The sequence below is a fragment of the Bos javanicus genome, chromosome 8 (genome assembly GCF_032452875.1).
Source record: "Bos javanicus breed banteng chromosome 8, ARS-OSU_banteng_1.0, whole genome shotgun sequence".
In the NCBI taxonomy this organism is placed as follows: domain Eukaryota; kingdom Metazoa; phylum Chordata; class Mammalia; order Artiodactyla; family Bovidae; genus Bos; species Bos javanicus.
This window is the reverse complement of record NC_083875.1, coordinates 11,321,511-11,338,175: the sequence shown is the minus strand read 5'-3', so window position 1 is coordinate 11,338,175 and position 16,665 is coordinate 11,321,511. Positions and strand designations below refer to the sequence as shown.

The 16,665-nt window shown below is 45.7% G+C and overlaps 1 protein-coding gene across 3 annotated transcripts in view; it reads right to left on the bottom strand.

The window, feature by feature from the left end:
• The window catches only part of NUGGC (nuclear GTPase, germinal center associated), a 50,902-nt gene that overhangs the window by 3,680 nt on the left and 30,557 nt on the right, over positions 1–16,665 (bottom strand). For all 3 annotated transcript variants that reach the window (XM_061425060.1, XM_061425058.1, XM_061425057.1), the window contains 7 exons: positions 12,871–12,976; positions 12,368–12,501; positions 7,422–7,586; positions 4,735–4,892; positions 2,890–3,031; positions 1,289–1,397; positions 260–396 (listed from right to left, as the gene is read on the bottom strand). In XM_061425060.1, the coding sequence (XP_061281044.1) occupies positions 260–396; positions 1,289–1,397; positions 2,890–3,031; positions 4,735–4,892; positions 7,422–7,586; positions 12,368–12,501; positions 12,871–12,976 (951 nt within the window). The remainder of the gene's footprint in view (positions 1–259; positions 397–1,288; positions 1,398–2,889; positions 3,032–4,734; positions 4,893–7,421; positions 7,587–12,367; positions 12,502–12,870; positions 12,977–16,665) is intronic.

Here is a 16,665-nt window from a genome sequence, read left to right as displayed (position 1 = left end):
GAGAGAGCTGGAGGCACTGAGTTTCTGAAGTCACAGACTGAGACAAGCGCGAGCCAGCACGTGATGGCGGTAGAGGTGGAAGCAGGGTGGAGGCTGGCCCCTACCCCGGCATCATGGGCGTCAGTCGAGCCCACTTTGCAGAAGGCATTTGGCTCTATCTGGGCTCAAACAACTACTAATTCCTCCATCTCTGCCCCTCCTTCCCGTGCTCCCCAAGGAGTCCTCTGGGACCGGAATGCAAACTGCATAAGTCGAATACCTTCAGCTGCTGGAACTGGTGCTGCATCCTTTCTTGCGCCCGTTCGAACATGCCCTCAGCCACCTGCCGGTCCACCCCTCTTCTGAGGACATCTTTCATTCTTTCACATGCTTTTTTGCCTGTGATCTGTGCGGCCTCTGGCAAAAATGACAGCCACAGTAACACCTCAACAAGGACTTGCTTAGATATCCTTAGCATCAGAAATAAAGACAAGCAAACCAACTATACATACATACACATATGCATATACATACAGACACACATATAGACACACCTGGGGCTTCCCAGGTGGCACAGTGGTTAAAAAATCTGCCTGCAATGCAGGAGAGTCAAGAGACATGGGTTCAGTCCCTGGGTGAGGAAGATCCCCAGGAGTAGGAAACAGCAACCCACTCCAGTCTTCTTGCCTGAGAAACTCCATGGACAGAGGAGCCTGGCGGACTATAATCCATAGGGTCACAAAGACTCAGACACGACTGAGCACACGTATACACAGCTACATAACCATACGTATTTGTATATATATAGTCACATATGTAGCACCATTTTATACACTGTGGAAATAGAATAACATAATACAAAAAAATCAATATTTGATCATTTTCATGTAGAAAACCTAAGGAGCAAGCAGAAGGTTACCAAATTCCAAACTCCACCACCCACCCCAGAACAAAATCAATGGGACCAACAAGCCAAGAAAAAGTTGACAAGTGAGTTTACAGATACTTAAAATAAGAACAAGAATTCAATAAATGGCTTTTATAGTTTAATTAGCTGCGATGCAACGCAGAGAGAAGCAAGATGTCTAGATGAAGGGTGGATGGAAAGAAGTGGAAACAAATAAAAGCGGTTCATGACTGACCTCTCCCCACCCGTTTGCAATTGTTGGGTTTTAACTTGCAGACCAAGAGTGTTATGGGGGCTTAGGACATAGAAGGACAAATGCTTTAAGGAGGGAACAGCAGACAGGACGCTAAAGGAGCTGGCAGACCCCGGAGGAGGCAGAAACATTGCCCTTGGGGCCCCCACCTTCATAACAGGGCTTCAGGTCGTTCTGAACAGACGTGGTGAGAGACTCATAGATCTTCCTCTTCTTTCTAAGGATGTGTTCCTCCAGGCCTCCCAGGATGGCACTTATCTGAGAATCCACATCAACAAAAGGCCATTTGTGACAGTCCTTTGACAGAAGCAAGGCAGGGGTTTCCGAGGGCTGTACCATTTCCCCTGCCCGGGTTCCTGTTGGCTGTTCCCATCTCCTCCGCTACGAGGCTGTGAGCTCCTCCCTCACAGGCAGGAACCTTGTCTTGTCTTTTTTTTTTTTTTTTTGGCCATGCTTTGTAGCATATGAGCTCTTAGTTCCCCAACCAGGGATGGAACCCAGGCCACCTGCATTGGGAGCACGGAGTCTTAACCACTGGACTACCAGGGAAGTTCCAAAACTTTGTCTTAAGCATCTTTACATCCCAAAACGCTTCCTGTAGTGTCTGGTGCCTCAGACAACTCAGTAAGTATTTGCAGAATTGGACTCAGGGGCACGCATGGTTATGGGATGGGGCATCTGTGGGAAGGGTAAGGGGGCACAGGTGATTCTTGTGTAATTTGGGCTGGGCCTGTGCTGTGGGCCTGTGCATAGTCAGGTCTTCCAAAATTCTTACACTGAAATCTTAAACCCCAATGTGATGGCTCAGATGGTAAAGAATCTGCCTGCAGTGGAAGAGACCTGGTTCAGTCCCTGGGTCGGAAAGATCCCCTGGAGAAGGAAATGACAACCCACTCCAGTATTCTTGCCTGGGGAATCCCATGGACAGAGGGGCCTAGCGGTCTAGAGTCCATGGGTTGCAAAGAGTCAGACACAACTGATTGAGCACAAATGCGGTGTAATGGCTTTAGGAGGTAGGGCCTTTGGGAGGCTTTTAGGACTCAAGATGGAGCCCTCTCAGTTGGGATGATGCCCTTTATAGAAGAGACCCTAGAGGGCTTCTGTGCCCTTCTGCCACGTAAGCACACAGCAAAAAGACAGCCACCCCTAAACCAGCAAGTGGGCCCAAGCAGACACCAAATCTGCCTGCACCTTGATCCTGTACTTCTGGCCTCCAGAATACTGAGAAATGTCTGTTGTTTGTAAGCTTCCCAGTCTATGGTATTTTGTTATAGCAGCCCAAATAGACTAAGACAGCCCAGACTAAGAAAATGAGTCCCACATAAGAGTCTTGAGGATTCAAAACTAAAAAGTAATCTGCAAAAAAATGACATTTCTTTAAACTTCACTGCCGTGGATGGTATTTCATGATATTGGCAAAAATGAAGTCAGTGAGTCTGTTAAAAGTGGATTCAAATGTTTATATAGCTAAAGACTCTTCGAAGATACTTCCTGGGAACTGAGTCTGTATGACAATCTCAGCACTTATGATTGGCTGCTTTTCAGGGGAACAAAGCTTACTGCCTCCAGGATCACTTCTCTCTCCTCCATCCTGCTATGTTCTGGATCTCATGGCATCTGTTATTAGGCCTACCCAGAGCCTAGACACTCCATGGGAACAAGTAGGGAGAAACAGGCAACCTCCAAAATCCTGCTGGGAAGAAAACCACTACCTAAACTCATCGCCCTCTTCACTTTATAAGGATCTTACCTCCTGGATCAGGAAAGTCTTTTTATAGCTGTCATATTTCCAGCCATTTCTTATCCCAATTTCAGTCATCTTCTCCTGCAGAGAGAGCTTAAAAGCATCTATGTGGGGGATCAGAGCTGAACCATCAGTGGGCTTCCCAGACCTGAGGAAAGCAAAGTAAAATGTTAAGAGATAGCAGCAGCTATTGTGGGATTAAAACAAAGAATTAACTAGCTGGTATTCTTTTACTCATTTTTAAGAGAAGGGGGATGAGATCATTAGTTATAAAATTTCTATAATGTTCCAAGCACTGTGCTGTGCTAGGCCCTTGATATAAAACCTATGAAGTCAGTGCAATGACACCCATTTTATGGATGAGGAAATTGAAGTTTGGAAATGGTTGCTAGAATGTGTTCAAAGTCACATGGCTAGTGAGTAGCAGGGTCAGGCCTTAGACACTGATCTGTTTGACCTCAAAACTCAGAGTCCTTCTGCTACTCAAATGTTCCCACTTGAAAGGGTGGGATGAACTACACCTTAAAAGATGGGCACGGTTTGCTGTTGTTTAGTCACTGAGTCATGTCTGACTCTTAGTCACACCATGGACTGAAGCCTGCCAGGCTCCTCTGTCCATGGAGTTCTCCAGGCAAAAATAGTGGAGTGGGTTGCCATTTCCTCCATGGGATCTTCCTGACCCAAGGATTGAGCCCAATGTCTCCTGCATTGCAGGCGATTCTGCAGATTCTTTACCACTGAGCCACCAGGAAGCCTGTGTAAGGTTTAGGGAGGTGAAAAGGAGGAGGCAGCATTCTCCCCAGGGATGACATAGTGAACTAAGTTTCAGGACATCCCAGGGGTATGAGGTGAGCAGGTGAGCAGAGAAGAGGGCAGAGGCTTGAAGTCCTAGATCTCTACCTGTGCGTCAGGGGGCCGGGGAAAGCTGTGTGATTCCTCCCAATGGCAGTGTGTTCACTTGCAAAAAGACCAGAGCCACTTCAGAGGGTTCTTGGGAGGATATGATAACATGATGCATGCAAAGTGCTTAGCATAGTTCCTGGCATGTCTCAGTAACTCTCTGCTGCCCTCAGATTGGTAAAATGGCGGGGGGCGGGGGTGGCAAGGAGGGGTGGGAAAGGCCAATTGGAGGCAGGTGGAATGTCTTGAAGTCTATTCTAAGGAATTTGGAGTTTACCCTACAGACATGTAAACAGGATGAGTGGGCATAGGTGGAATGGCATGATGAAAAACAAATTTAAAGGAAGGTTGGGGGGCAGGGAGCATTGAGCAAAAGTTGAATGGTTCAAATAGGTGGCGGGCCAGGTGAAGGATGGAGACTGAAGACAGGTGAGGAATAGAAGACTCTGTTTCTGTGGAAGGAGGTTTTGGAGGCCAAGGAAGAAGGGAAGGAGCAGGCGCTGTGAAGGCTCAGGCCCCAAACCCCATGCCATGTGTCAAAGAACAAGCAGAGTCATCCTGAGCCATTTTTCCTTTTCTCACTCAGGGAAATTTATGAAGACTGTGTGTTTCCTTAAGTCCACACTCTCCAACCAAAATACCCTATCCTGGGCCCAGGTCCATAAGAAAATGGATCCCCTGCTGCCTGTAGGAGATATTTGAAAAATAACAGGAATTATAACATTAGTCTCAAAGTAGTGTCTCCAGCTGCACTCCGGGTCACCACCGGAAAATTTTAAGTAAACCCAACCAAGAAGGCTTTTGTGTTTTGCCAAAGACTGAGTTTTCCTCCTCAAGTTGCAAGCTACTCTGGACCCTTCCAGATCCCAAGAACAAATTCTTGAAGATGAGACTCTGGCCCAGGCATTCTTAGGATGTTTGTTCAGAGAGGAGCCAAATGGATTCCTTTACCTAAAAATGCGCCCAAAAATGGGATCAATCTGTTCGTAGATGGGCTGTGTGATGGCTTCATTCAGATCAATTCTCGCAAGAGTCCTGGAGGCATAGATGCCATTTTTCAGGCAAACCGCTTTCAGAGTCTGGTGAAAGCCCTGGTTTCCTCTACTCCTCTGGATAAACAGTAAGATAACAGAGTTAGTGGGTACCTAGAATTCATGGAATCAGACGTACCCTGCCTCGTGTGTGTGTGTGCACGTGCGTGCTCAGTCAGTCAGACATGTCCGACTCTTTGTGACCCCATGGACTGGAGCCCACCAGGCTCCTCTGTCCAGGGGATTCTCTAGACACGAATACTGGAATGGGTAGGTATTTTGTCCTCCAAGGGATCTTCACAACAGAGGGATCAAACGCACATTCTTGCATCTCCTGCTTTGCGGTTGGATTCTTTACTACTGAGGCACCGGGGAAGCTCATTCAATTAGTCTAAATTTTAGTAAAATGAAATTATCAATAATACTTGAGTACTAGTTTAGGATCTATTGGGGATGTTTTAGTCTAGATCCCAAACACTGTAAGCAAGAATTACTGGGAAGAGTAGAGACATGATCTTCCAATTAAGCTAGTCATTATTAAGCTACACAAGAGGATAGCAGTCACACCTCTGGTCAGCAGGAGCTTCCACTCTGAGCTCCCAAAGCATCCTCTACTGTCTCTGCTCACATACAGCAGCTTCGCATTTGTCTCTTTACTCATCAGGCTGCTGCGATGGATCATCAGCTGGTTGAGATTAAGCCCAGCGTCTCATCCATCATGACGTCCTCACCGTCTGGTCCTGGCATATGTCATGCTTGGTAAACATGTGTTAAATGAGCAGTTCTTAAATACAAATGTGCTCTGACTCCACTGCAAGTATGTTTCAGATTTTCCAAGCACAGCCCAGAGTTTTATATTTTTTATTAAATATTTGATAAAATGTGATTTGATGTGTATATCTTTGTCATATTTTTCCCAGAAACATAAATTCACAAATGAGAAGAAAAAAAATTATTATGAAGCTAGAGCTTTTAGAGTCAACAGATTTTAGCTGCATGGTGATTCTCAGTAGAAGAATAAGAGAATATAAAATATATTAGCACTGACCAGAATGTCAGTAGAGGGCCTTGTGATCGGCGTTGTAGTTATTTAGTTGCTCAGTTGTGTCTGACTCTTTGCAACCCCATGGACTGTAGCCCTCCAGGCGCCTCAGTCCATGGGGATTTCCCAGGCAAGAATACTGGAGTGGGTTGCCATTTCCTCCTCCAGGGGATCTTCCCGACCCAGGGATTGAACCCAGGTCTCCTGCATTGCAGGCAGATTCTTTTACCATCTGAGCCACCAGGGAAGCACTTGTGATCATTAATCAGTGATCTATGTTTTAGGAGAATATATTTTAAGTTAATGGCTGTTGTAGCATGGTACAACTGGCAGCATACTATATCTACCCACATCTATCTATCCTGTCTAGCTATCTGTATTTTAATATTCTGCCATTTCTCCTAATATTATAAAATGAGCATTTCCTGAATTCATTGCAAATACTTCCAAAAAATATTTTAACAACCACATAATATCATATGGATGCATCATAATGCACTTAACCATTCTCTTATCACTAGACATTTAGGTTATTTTACTATATCATATAACGTTATGATGTTAGTATATACATATCTGCCCAAATGTCTGATCACAAAGGCAAGTTGCTTATCCAATAGGAACTGCCCAGGTGTGTCTGTAGTCCAGAGAAAGAAGCCATTGAAGGGCTAAGGAGAGAGGGGATAGTTCCTAGGATAGAGCCCTAGTGACAGCTGAAGATACCTGATGCTGCTCCTTCCTCCCCAGGTACGTCATCTCAGAGGACTGGTCCCCACTTCCTGCCTTCACTTGCTCAGCACCCACTTACTCATTCACTGTTTTGATCTGGGATCTTCTACCATCCTATGGAAACAGTTCTCCCTAGGGTCACTTAGTTACCTATTGCTATGAAACCAGTTACCCCAAACTTCATGGCTTAAACAACAATACACATTTCTTATTTCCCATCCCTTATTGTTCAGTTGCTAAGTCGTGTCTGATTCTGCAACCCCATGGACTGCAGCACACCAGACTCCTCTATCCTCCACTATCTCCCAGAGTTCACTCAAATTCATGTCTGTTGAGTCGGTGATGCTATCTAACCATCTCCTCCTCCTAGCCATCCCTTAGAAACCACGCATAACTAATTAAAAGATAAAACAATTTGTACACCAAGTGAGAGATTACAGGATGCTTTTTATTGTGTATCTAATTGATACTTACATCAACCCTGTGAAATAGACTAGACAAGTATTTATCATCCCCATTTTATAGAAGAAAAATCCAACAGGCTTAAGTGGGTTTAGGGCCTCACCCAGGCCTACAGAAAGGGTGTTTGGTGGGGCTGGCATTCAAAGCAAGACCCTCAGATCCTAAGTCCCCCTAACCATGTACCTTTCCCTGCGTCCTTGCAATGCATAGTCAAACAGTTACTCAATATGCTTTCCTGTGTGCAATTTTCACTCTCTCCCAATCTCTTCTAGCTCTTTATTTCTCTGGAAAGCAATGGGATAGTAGAAAAGTAGGCAAGGGATCAGACAGACCTCACCAGATATCATGGTTTTTCCCTTTAGGGGGTCACTCACCACCAGGCACGCCCCAAGGATGCGTCGGTAGGAACTCCTGGCGTTCCAGATCCCTTCTTGCAGGGGCCGCGCTATGTGGGCGAAACACTGGTCAATGGCCTTCTCCAGCAACTGTATCTTCTCTTCCACAAATCTCCGCAGGCCACTCATGTGCAAGTATTCATTCTAGGGACAAGGACCATCGGGAGCATGAGGCTATGCCCTCCCTATAGGCATCGGCTTTTCCAGGTCTGCTTCCTCTGAGCCTGTGCAGATTGAGCTTGAGCTGATCACCCACAGTGGACTTTGCCCCATCGCCCAGTAAAGCATCCTCCAGTCCACAGATCTCCTTAAGTTTTGTGGGATTGGCACACGTATGTGCTTAGTCTCTAAGTTGTGTCTGACTCTTTGCAACCCCATGGACTGTCTCCTGCCAGGCTCTTCTGTCCTTGGGATTTCCAAGGCAAGAATACTGGAGTGAGTTACCATTTCCTTCTCTAGGAGCTCTTCCTAACCCAATGGTCAAACCTTAATCTTCTACACTGGCAGCAGATTCTTTACCATCTGAGCCACCGGGGAAGCCACTTGTGAGATTGGAGAACAGAACAAATATATGCCTCCTACAACTTATTTTAGTGGTATAATCCATTAGGCTATTGGAAAGAGTAAATATTTTTAAAAATCCAGCCATTATTAAAAGAGATTTTTTCCAATGACATCTGATTTGACAGATATTTAATGAACTTGGTGCAGTTTGGGAGGATAGGATTTCTCAAATTTGTGTGAGAAAAAATGTGCAATAGAACTCACTGGGCAAGTTGGTTCAAACCCGAGCAACTGGGATTCTATGTTTCTATCAAGTCCCAGGCTAACAGTGACCTTCTGGAATAAATAACAGAGCTATAGGACCACTAAAATAAAGACTTGGTTCCTGCTTCAAAGGAGAACAGCCTAATCAGGGAAGAAATGTCAATTCAGATATACAAGGGAGTGACCACCAGAGGCTGTCTTGACCTCTAGGTTCCAAACTGGGAACTTTGTAGTGCCTGCCCCTGTATGAGAACCCTGGAGACCATGCAGTGTCCACCTGCAGTGGAAAGAAGCCACACTCCTTAGCTCAGCACTTAAGGCCCTTCTTGGCCAGAACTCAACCAATTTCTCCAGCATCGCCAGCTCTCTCTTTGCCCAAAAGGTCCTCCCGTGTAGCTGCCCATGAACTTGCTGCCGTTCCCCAAATATGCCATCCTTCTGGCTGTGCACAGGCTCTGCCCACATTCTTGTCCTCCCAGAAAAAGTTCAAAAGGCACTTCTCATGTCATGCTGTCCCTGACTCCCCAGCAGAGTTGGGGTGAGCAGAGTTGGGGTGCCCTTGCCTGGGCTCCCGTTGCACTTGGCACACCCCTGCTGTGCTGTATCTCCCTCAGGCCACGTGTTTCCCTGCTCTGGGCCAGGACCCTGCTGAGGAGACAGACTGTTATTCGTGCTTGTTTACTCCAGGCATGGCACGGGGAGTGCAGTCCATATACGTTTGTGGAATGAGTGAGTGGCATGGAGAAATGGCTGGATAGCATAGGATTTTAAATTCTATTCCAAACCGGATGACAGAAATAGCTCTTGCATTGAGGTGAGAGTTTCCATGGATGACTTATCATCCCTGAATCCTCAAGGGCATTGTCTGTGAACTAAGTGGAATGGAGCTGAATGATCCTGAAAATAGCCTCAAACTTCTACATTCTGAGTCTCAGAATAGATGAGTTTCAGAACTCTATGGAAACTATCCCATTTCAGGCATGCCCTGGGAAGTTTCAGAGTTTTTACTAGTTAGAATTCTATGCTGTAGCTCACCAGGCTCCTCTGTCCATGGAATTCTCCAGGTAAGAATACTGGAGTGGGTTGTGATTCCCTTCTCCAGGTGATCTTCCTGACCTAGGGATCGAACTCCGGTCTCCTGTGTTGCAGACAGATTCTTTACCACCTGAGCCACGAGGGAAGCCCCAGAATTCTATAAGCAGGACTTTTTTCTCAGAGTGCTTGCTGGGTTCTTTGAAATTTGTGGTGTCGCTGGTAAGCAAAATGAAAGAAGAAAGAAGTCATGAAAGGGAACGCAGCAGGCAAGATTCTCACAATGGCTCACTCTCAACGAATCTTTATTGAAGAAGGAAAGAAAGATAAGAAGCAGAAGGGCTGGGAATGAAAAAGCTGGGAATAAAAAAAGGGAAAAAGGCTGACATCTACAATGAATAAATGCAGGACTCATTCAGCATTGAGGTTGTCATAATCAACTTCCTATTGATTCGTAAAAATAAAGGTGAGATCCCTGTTCATTTAAAAACAGTAACTGGACTTTTCTGGGGGTCCGGTGGTTGAGAATCCACCTGCCAATGCAGGGGACATGGGGTTAATCCCTGGTCTGAGAAGATTCCACAGGCCACAGAGCAACTAAGCCCGAGCACCACAACTACTATAGCCAGTGCTCTGGGGCCTGGGAACCCCAAGAGAAGCCACTCAACGGAAAGCCTTCACACCCCAACTAAGAGCGTACCCTTGCTTGCCACACCTAGACAAACGCCAGTGCACGGCTGTGAAGACCCAGCACAACCAAAAATGAAATTAATTAATTTTAAAAATATAAAATAAAATAATTATTCTCTAATTTTTGAGTTTGAGTCACAATCTTAAAAAAAAAGGTCCATCACATACAATTTTAGGTGTTTCCCCCTCCTCCCCCCAGAATACAAAGGAACTGACAAAACTCTGGCCTTCCAACTTTTGATCAAAGAAGTAAGGCTGAGACCAATATGTGAGGCCAAAGAATTTTGAGGAAGGCTACTGGCAACCCCTCTAAAAGGCTAGGATAGAATTCCAGCCAGCCCCCGCCTCTGTGTCTTCTGTCGCCTAGAGTCTGGATACAGGGAGAGAACTGAGGCTGAACTTCCATATCTCCAGCTTGGACTGCAGAAGGCTTTGTCCCGGTGTGTATCAAGCAAACCAACCACACACAGCACCGCATCTGATTCATTTTCCATCAGCACTTCCAAAAGCAATCTTTGGCTGGGCAGCAAGGCAACTTTCACCCCGAAGAATTTTTTCGGGAAGTTGGAATGTCAAAACCTTCACTAGTATTTCAGAGGACAAAAGTCAAAATAGAAAATCTCAAATTCCAGAAAGGTGTTTTTTTTTTTTTTTTTTTCTTGTTTTCACAGAACTAGAACAAAACACAGAGTAAGAAATATGAGGGAAAAGATGGTGAATCTTGCTCTATTTGGCACTTTTTATGTAGAATTTCTAAAATGGAAAAGGCCCTGATGCTGGGAAAGAGGGAGGGCAGGAGGAGAAGGGGACGACAGAGGATGAGATGGTTGGATGGCATCACCGACTCAATGGACGTGGGTTTGAGCAAGCTCCAGGAGATAGTGAAGGACAGGGAAGCCTGGTGTGGAGTCTCAAAGAGTCGGACACGACTGAGTGACTAAACGACAACAACAAAGATATTTGACCAACACTGCATGGACTATGGGAGAAGGCAATGGCACCCCACTCCAGTACTCTTGCCTGGAAAATCCCATGGACAGAGGAGCCTGGTAGGCTGCAGTCCATGGGGTCGCTAGAGGTCGGACACGACTGAGCAACTGAGCGACTTCACTTTCACTTTTCACTTTCATGCATTGGAGAAGGAAATGGCAACCCACTCCAGTGTTCTTGCCTGGAGAATCTCAGGGACGGGGGAGCCTGGTGGGCTGCCGTCTATGGGGTCACACAGAGTCGGATACGACTGACGCGACTTAGCAGCAGCAGCAGCAGCATGGACTATTAAAAGTTGACATTGCGGGTCTTCCCAGTGGCTCCATGGATTAAGCTCCCAAAGCAGGGGGCCTGGGTTCGATCCCTGGCTGGAGAACTACATTCCACATGCCATAATGAAGACCTGGCACAGCCAAATAAATAAAATATTGTTTAAGAGTCAACATTGCTCACTTTTCACATTGAAGTCATGTCCAGACCAGCTGCCTCAGCTAGTCCCTCCACTGGGCCCTCCCAGGTTGACTGTCCCATGTTATCGGGACCAACGCGATTGTACATGGCTCTACCCCTTCCCTTTTCTATGTAATAACAGGTCAGACAGCTTGGCTGAGCAAATATGATAGATGACAGCAAGTATAGAAATAAAGAAACACCAACCAAATGAGAATGTCCAAAGGCTGTTAATTCAGAGCTTGCTGTAGTAAGGGAGTCAGTGGGCATCATCTGCATTTGGCAGATAACTCAAAGGCAGGCCAGGGGCTTCCCTGGTGGCTCGACAGTGAAGAATCTGCCTGCAATGTGGGCAGATTCGATCCCTGGGTCAGGAAGATCCCCTGGAGAAGGAAACGGCTACCCACTCCATTCCAGTATTTTTGCCTGGAGAATCCGGTAGACAGAGGAGCCTGGCAGGCTAGGCCATGGGGTCGCAAAGACTCAGACACGACCGAGCGCACAAAGGCAGGCAGAGGGGTGGGAAGGGAAGGCTTTTGGCACCGTGAACAGAGACCCCTGGAGTGGGGCAGCCATGAGTGGGGAGACCCCTGGGCTGTGCGTCCTTTGCCTCCCAGCCTGGGAGAACCCTCCCTCTTACCAAGTTAGAGAATTAACTTGGAATGACTTTTCTTCTCTGACCAGAGGAACACCCTAAACTCATAGAGTCTAAAGAAAATCATCTGAGGGTTAACATTGTAACCTTTGAGTAAGGAAAGAAAAGAATGTTTGATCTTTTTTTTTTTTCACTTGTGACAGATAGGCAGAGAGGGAAAGTTAAAAATAGTCACTTTAGGCTCTCCTGAGACTTGAATCAGGTAGACTGTGTTTAATGGTAGGAGAGATGTGTCTTCTTTTGCTGGAATAAGCTGAGCTTTCCTGGTGGCTCAATGGTAAAGAATCCGCCTGCCAATGTAGGTTTGATCCCTGAGTCGGGAAGAAGACTCCCACCATACCTGCATGTGGTCTGTACAGCTGAAACTGTCTGTGAGGAGCAACAGGCCAAAAGCTTCAGTGACGTACTTGGTCACCGTCCTCTTCTTCTTATCCAAGAGCCTTCTCCTGATATACTCTCTTAGCTTGGGGATTTCTGGAATTCACAGGCAACACAAACAGTTTGAAAAGGCCAGAGTTCATAGGAAACAGCATCCATGAAAATGAACAGATCAGGATGGCAGTCTGAATCAACTTCAGTTGAGGTCCTCTGGGGGTGGGATGCTCATGAAACCAACCTTTCTGTCTCCCCCAGTCTAGGATCAGCGACTACAGATGGGAGGTCAGCAGTGAAGCATCAGGAACCACAACAATGCAGAAACACACACATATTTGCTCGTAGGTGTGGAAACTGGCAAACTGGAAACTGGCACAGAAAGTTCTAGGATGGGAAACTCAGCGTGCCAAGCTTATTCTTGAGAATTTTAGTGAGTGAGATAAAAATATATGTATTTATATAAGTTACCAGTTTCCTCCTCGGTGAGGACCGCCTGCTGCCAGTACTCCTGGGCGCTGACCGTGTACACCAACTCAGAGGCTTCCAGAACTCTGGAGTCAGCTGGCAGTTTTCTCTGAAATGAGAGAGGCACACAGGGAACAGAATCACTCAGCTGCCACAAAGGCAGCCAGGCACCCGCTTCACCAGAGCCATCAGCAAACTTGAGCTCATCCACTTTCCGTTCTGCACGAGCCCCGTAAGGAATGAGCAACATTCTCAAGGTCAGATGTTCCCATCTGTCCCCCTCGCAAGGTCAGGGGTCGTGAGGACATTGTTGCAGAGATTCTCTGCAGAGTTAAAAAAATAGCAATTCTATTTTTGTATATGGAAATGTATACAGAAAATAGTTCAGAAGTGTATTTAAAAAAACTCTTTAAAACAACAAGAGTTACCATGGGATCCAGCAATCCCACTCCTGGGCATGTATCTGGAGAAAACTCTAATTCCAAAAGATACGTGCTCCCCAATGTTCATAGAAGTCCTATGAATGGATGAAGACGATGTGCTGTATAGATCCAACCAGTCCATTCTGAAGGAGATCAGCTCTGGAATTTCTTTGGAAGGAATGATGCTAAAGCTGAAACTCCAGTACTTTGGCCACCTCACGCGAAGAGTTGACTCATTGGAAAAGACTCTGATGCTGGGAGGGTTTGGGGGCAAGAGGAGAAGGGGACGACAGAGGATGAGATGGCTGGATGGCATCACTGACTTGATGGACATGAGTCTGAGTGAACTCCAGGAGTTGGTGATGGACAGGGAGGCCTGGCGTGCTGCGATTCATGGGATTGCAAAGAGTCAGACACGACTGAGCGACTGAACTGATCTGATCTGATATGTATATGTGTGTATATATGTATACACACACATACACACACAGAGAGCAGAATATTACTCAGCCATTCATCTGCTGATGGCCACTTAGATTGTTTCCATGTCTTGGCAACTATAAATAATGCTGCAGTGAACACTGGGGTGCATATCTTTTTGAATTAGTTGTAACCCCATTTTTTAAAAAATCTAGCTTTGTCACTTAAATCATTTTGCAGTGATAACACCCTGTCTACTTCTTTTACTTGTATGAACATTTTGATATGCACTCCTTGCAGCCTAACCTTCATTTTTAATATTATTCTCTACTCTTGGGCTTTCCTGGTGGCTCAGCTGATAAAGAATCCACCTGCAATGCGGGAAGCCTGGGTTAGATCACTGGGTTGGGAAGATACCCTGGAGAAGGGAACGGCTACCCACTCCAGTATTTTGGCCTGGAGAATTCCATGGATTCATGGACTGTATAGTCCATGGGGTAGCAAAGAGTCAGACATGACTAAGCAATTTTCACTCACTCGTTCACTAAAAAAAACCCAAGTTTCTTTTATAGTAATAGGTCCATGTTTTGGGACAGAGAAAAAAAAACTGGTCTGAATATAAACTTGCTGCAAGGGAGCAAAGATAGTTTTATAACGTCTTGTTGTTTTTAGTTGCTAAGTACCATCCGACTCTTTGAGACCCCATGGACTGCAGGATGCCAGGCTTCCCTGTCCTTCACTATCTCCCGGACCTGGCTCAAACTCACATCCATTCAGTCAGTGATGCCATTCAACCATCTCATCCTCTGTCGCCCCCTTCTCTGCCCAGATCTTTCCCGGGATCAGTGTCTTTTCAAATGAGTTGGCTCTTCGCATCAAGTGGCTAAAGTATTGAAGCTTCAGCTTCAGCATCAGTCCTTCCAGTGAATATTTAGGACTGATTTCCTTTCAGATTGACTGGTTTGATCTCCTTGCTGTCCAAGGAACTCTCAAGAGTCTTCTCCAACACCACAGTTCAGAAGCATCAATTCTTCAGCATTCAGCTTTCTTTATAGTCCAACTCTCACATCCATACATGACTACTTTAAAAACCATAGCCTTGACTAGATGGACCTTTGTCAGCAAAGTAATGTCTCTGCTTTTTAATACGCTGTCTAGGCTTGTCATAGCTTTTATTCCAAGGAGCAAGCGTCTTTTAATTTCATGGCTGCAGTCACCATCTTCAGTGATTTTGGAGCCCAAGAAAATAAAGCCTGTCACTGTTTCCATTGTTTCCCCATCTATTTGCCATGAAGTGATGAAAGTGCCTGCCGTGATGTTAGTTTTTTGAATGCTGGGTTTTAAGCCAGTTTTTATTCACTGTCTTCTTTCATCTTCATCAAAACATTCTTTAGTTCCTCCTCGCTTTCTGCCATTAGGGTGGTGTCATCTGCATATCTGAGGTTATTGATATGAGGATATTGATTTTTAATGTCTGATGCTGAAAGGATTCAGCTTAAATTAAGGGCTTCCATTGGCCAGCATGTGAACTTGAACATCAAACAGAACACAATAATTCTGTGAAAAGCAATGAGTTCATATGATCTATAAACTGAGTAAAACAAGAAGGTATTGTGAAATAATATCTGTCTCTGTGTCTGTCTGTCTGTCAGCTTCTGCCCTGAATTCCTGACACAGGGCTCCTGAGACCCTTATACAAAGAGGTGTTGGGAGAATCTTTCATTCTAAAATTTAGTCTTTGACCCCAGTTCCCGGCAAAGAACTCCCGAATCCCTTGGGATTTCTAAGCACATACCTCCTTTCTCCAGAGAGGAGAGAGGACCTGGAAATGTAGCTCATAATTGATCATGTCTACATAAATTCCCAATAACATAGGGTTCAGAGAACTTCCAGGTTGGTGAAGACATCCACATACTTGGAGAGCAATGCACCCCAATTTAATGGGACTGAAGCTCTGTTCCTGGGGAGCCTCCCAGAGCTTACCCTATGTATATCTTGATCTGGCTGTTCATTTATATCAAATTCTTTATTAGGTAATAAACTGGTAAATGTGAGTAATTGATCCACTGAGTTCTGTGAGCTATTCTTGCAAATAACTGAATCCAAGGGAGAGGAAGTCATAGGAACCAATTTGTGATGAAGTCAGAAGCAGTGCGTAACCTGGGGACCTACTTCTTGTGATCCATATCTGAAGTGGGGGCAGTCTTGTGGGACTAAACCCTTAACCTGTGGGGTCTGATGCTATCTCCAGGTTGTTGTTTAGCCGTGTCCAGCTGTCTGGCAACCCCATGGACTTTAACCTGCCAGGTTCCTCTGTCCGTGGGATTTCTCAGACAAGGATACTGGAGAGGGTTGCCCTTTCCTCTTCCAGGGGATTTTCCTGACCCAGGGATCAAACCCACATCTCCTGCATCGGCAGGCGGTTCTATACCACTGAGCCACCTCGGAAGCCCTCTCTCCAAGTAGGCAATGTCAAACTGAGTTAAACTGTAAGGCACCCAGCTGAGATCAGGGAGAATTGTTCAGTGTGGGGAAAACGCCACACGTCTGCGGTCAGAAGTGTGAGCATGGTAATTGTGTGCAAGTTAAAAAGAGGGACACACAGGAGCACAGGAACAGTGGTGCAGGTTTTCTTTACAGGTTTGCAGAAGCAAAGGCAAAATACTGCATAACAATCGCTCAAAAGGTATGCCTGAACATCAAAACCCAGCTCTCTCTTGCCTGCCACATACAGTTAGCCATCCTGAGCTGTGGAACGGAACTCCCTCTTGGCTCCTGAGTGCATCTCGTCTGCTCTGTTTCTGTGGTTACTGCCTGACTCAGGTTCTTATCACTCCTATTTTTATTTTTGTAACACCACCTAGATTACAGAAAAAGCCTCCCAAGCTGATCTCTCTACCTCCAGTCCTCACCAGCCCCTCTTCCTACTATCCATTCTCCCTACTGGGCTTCCCAG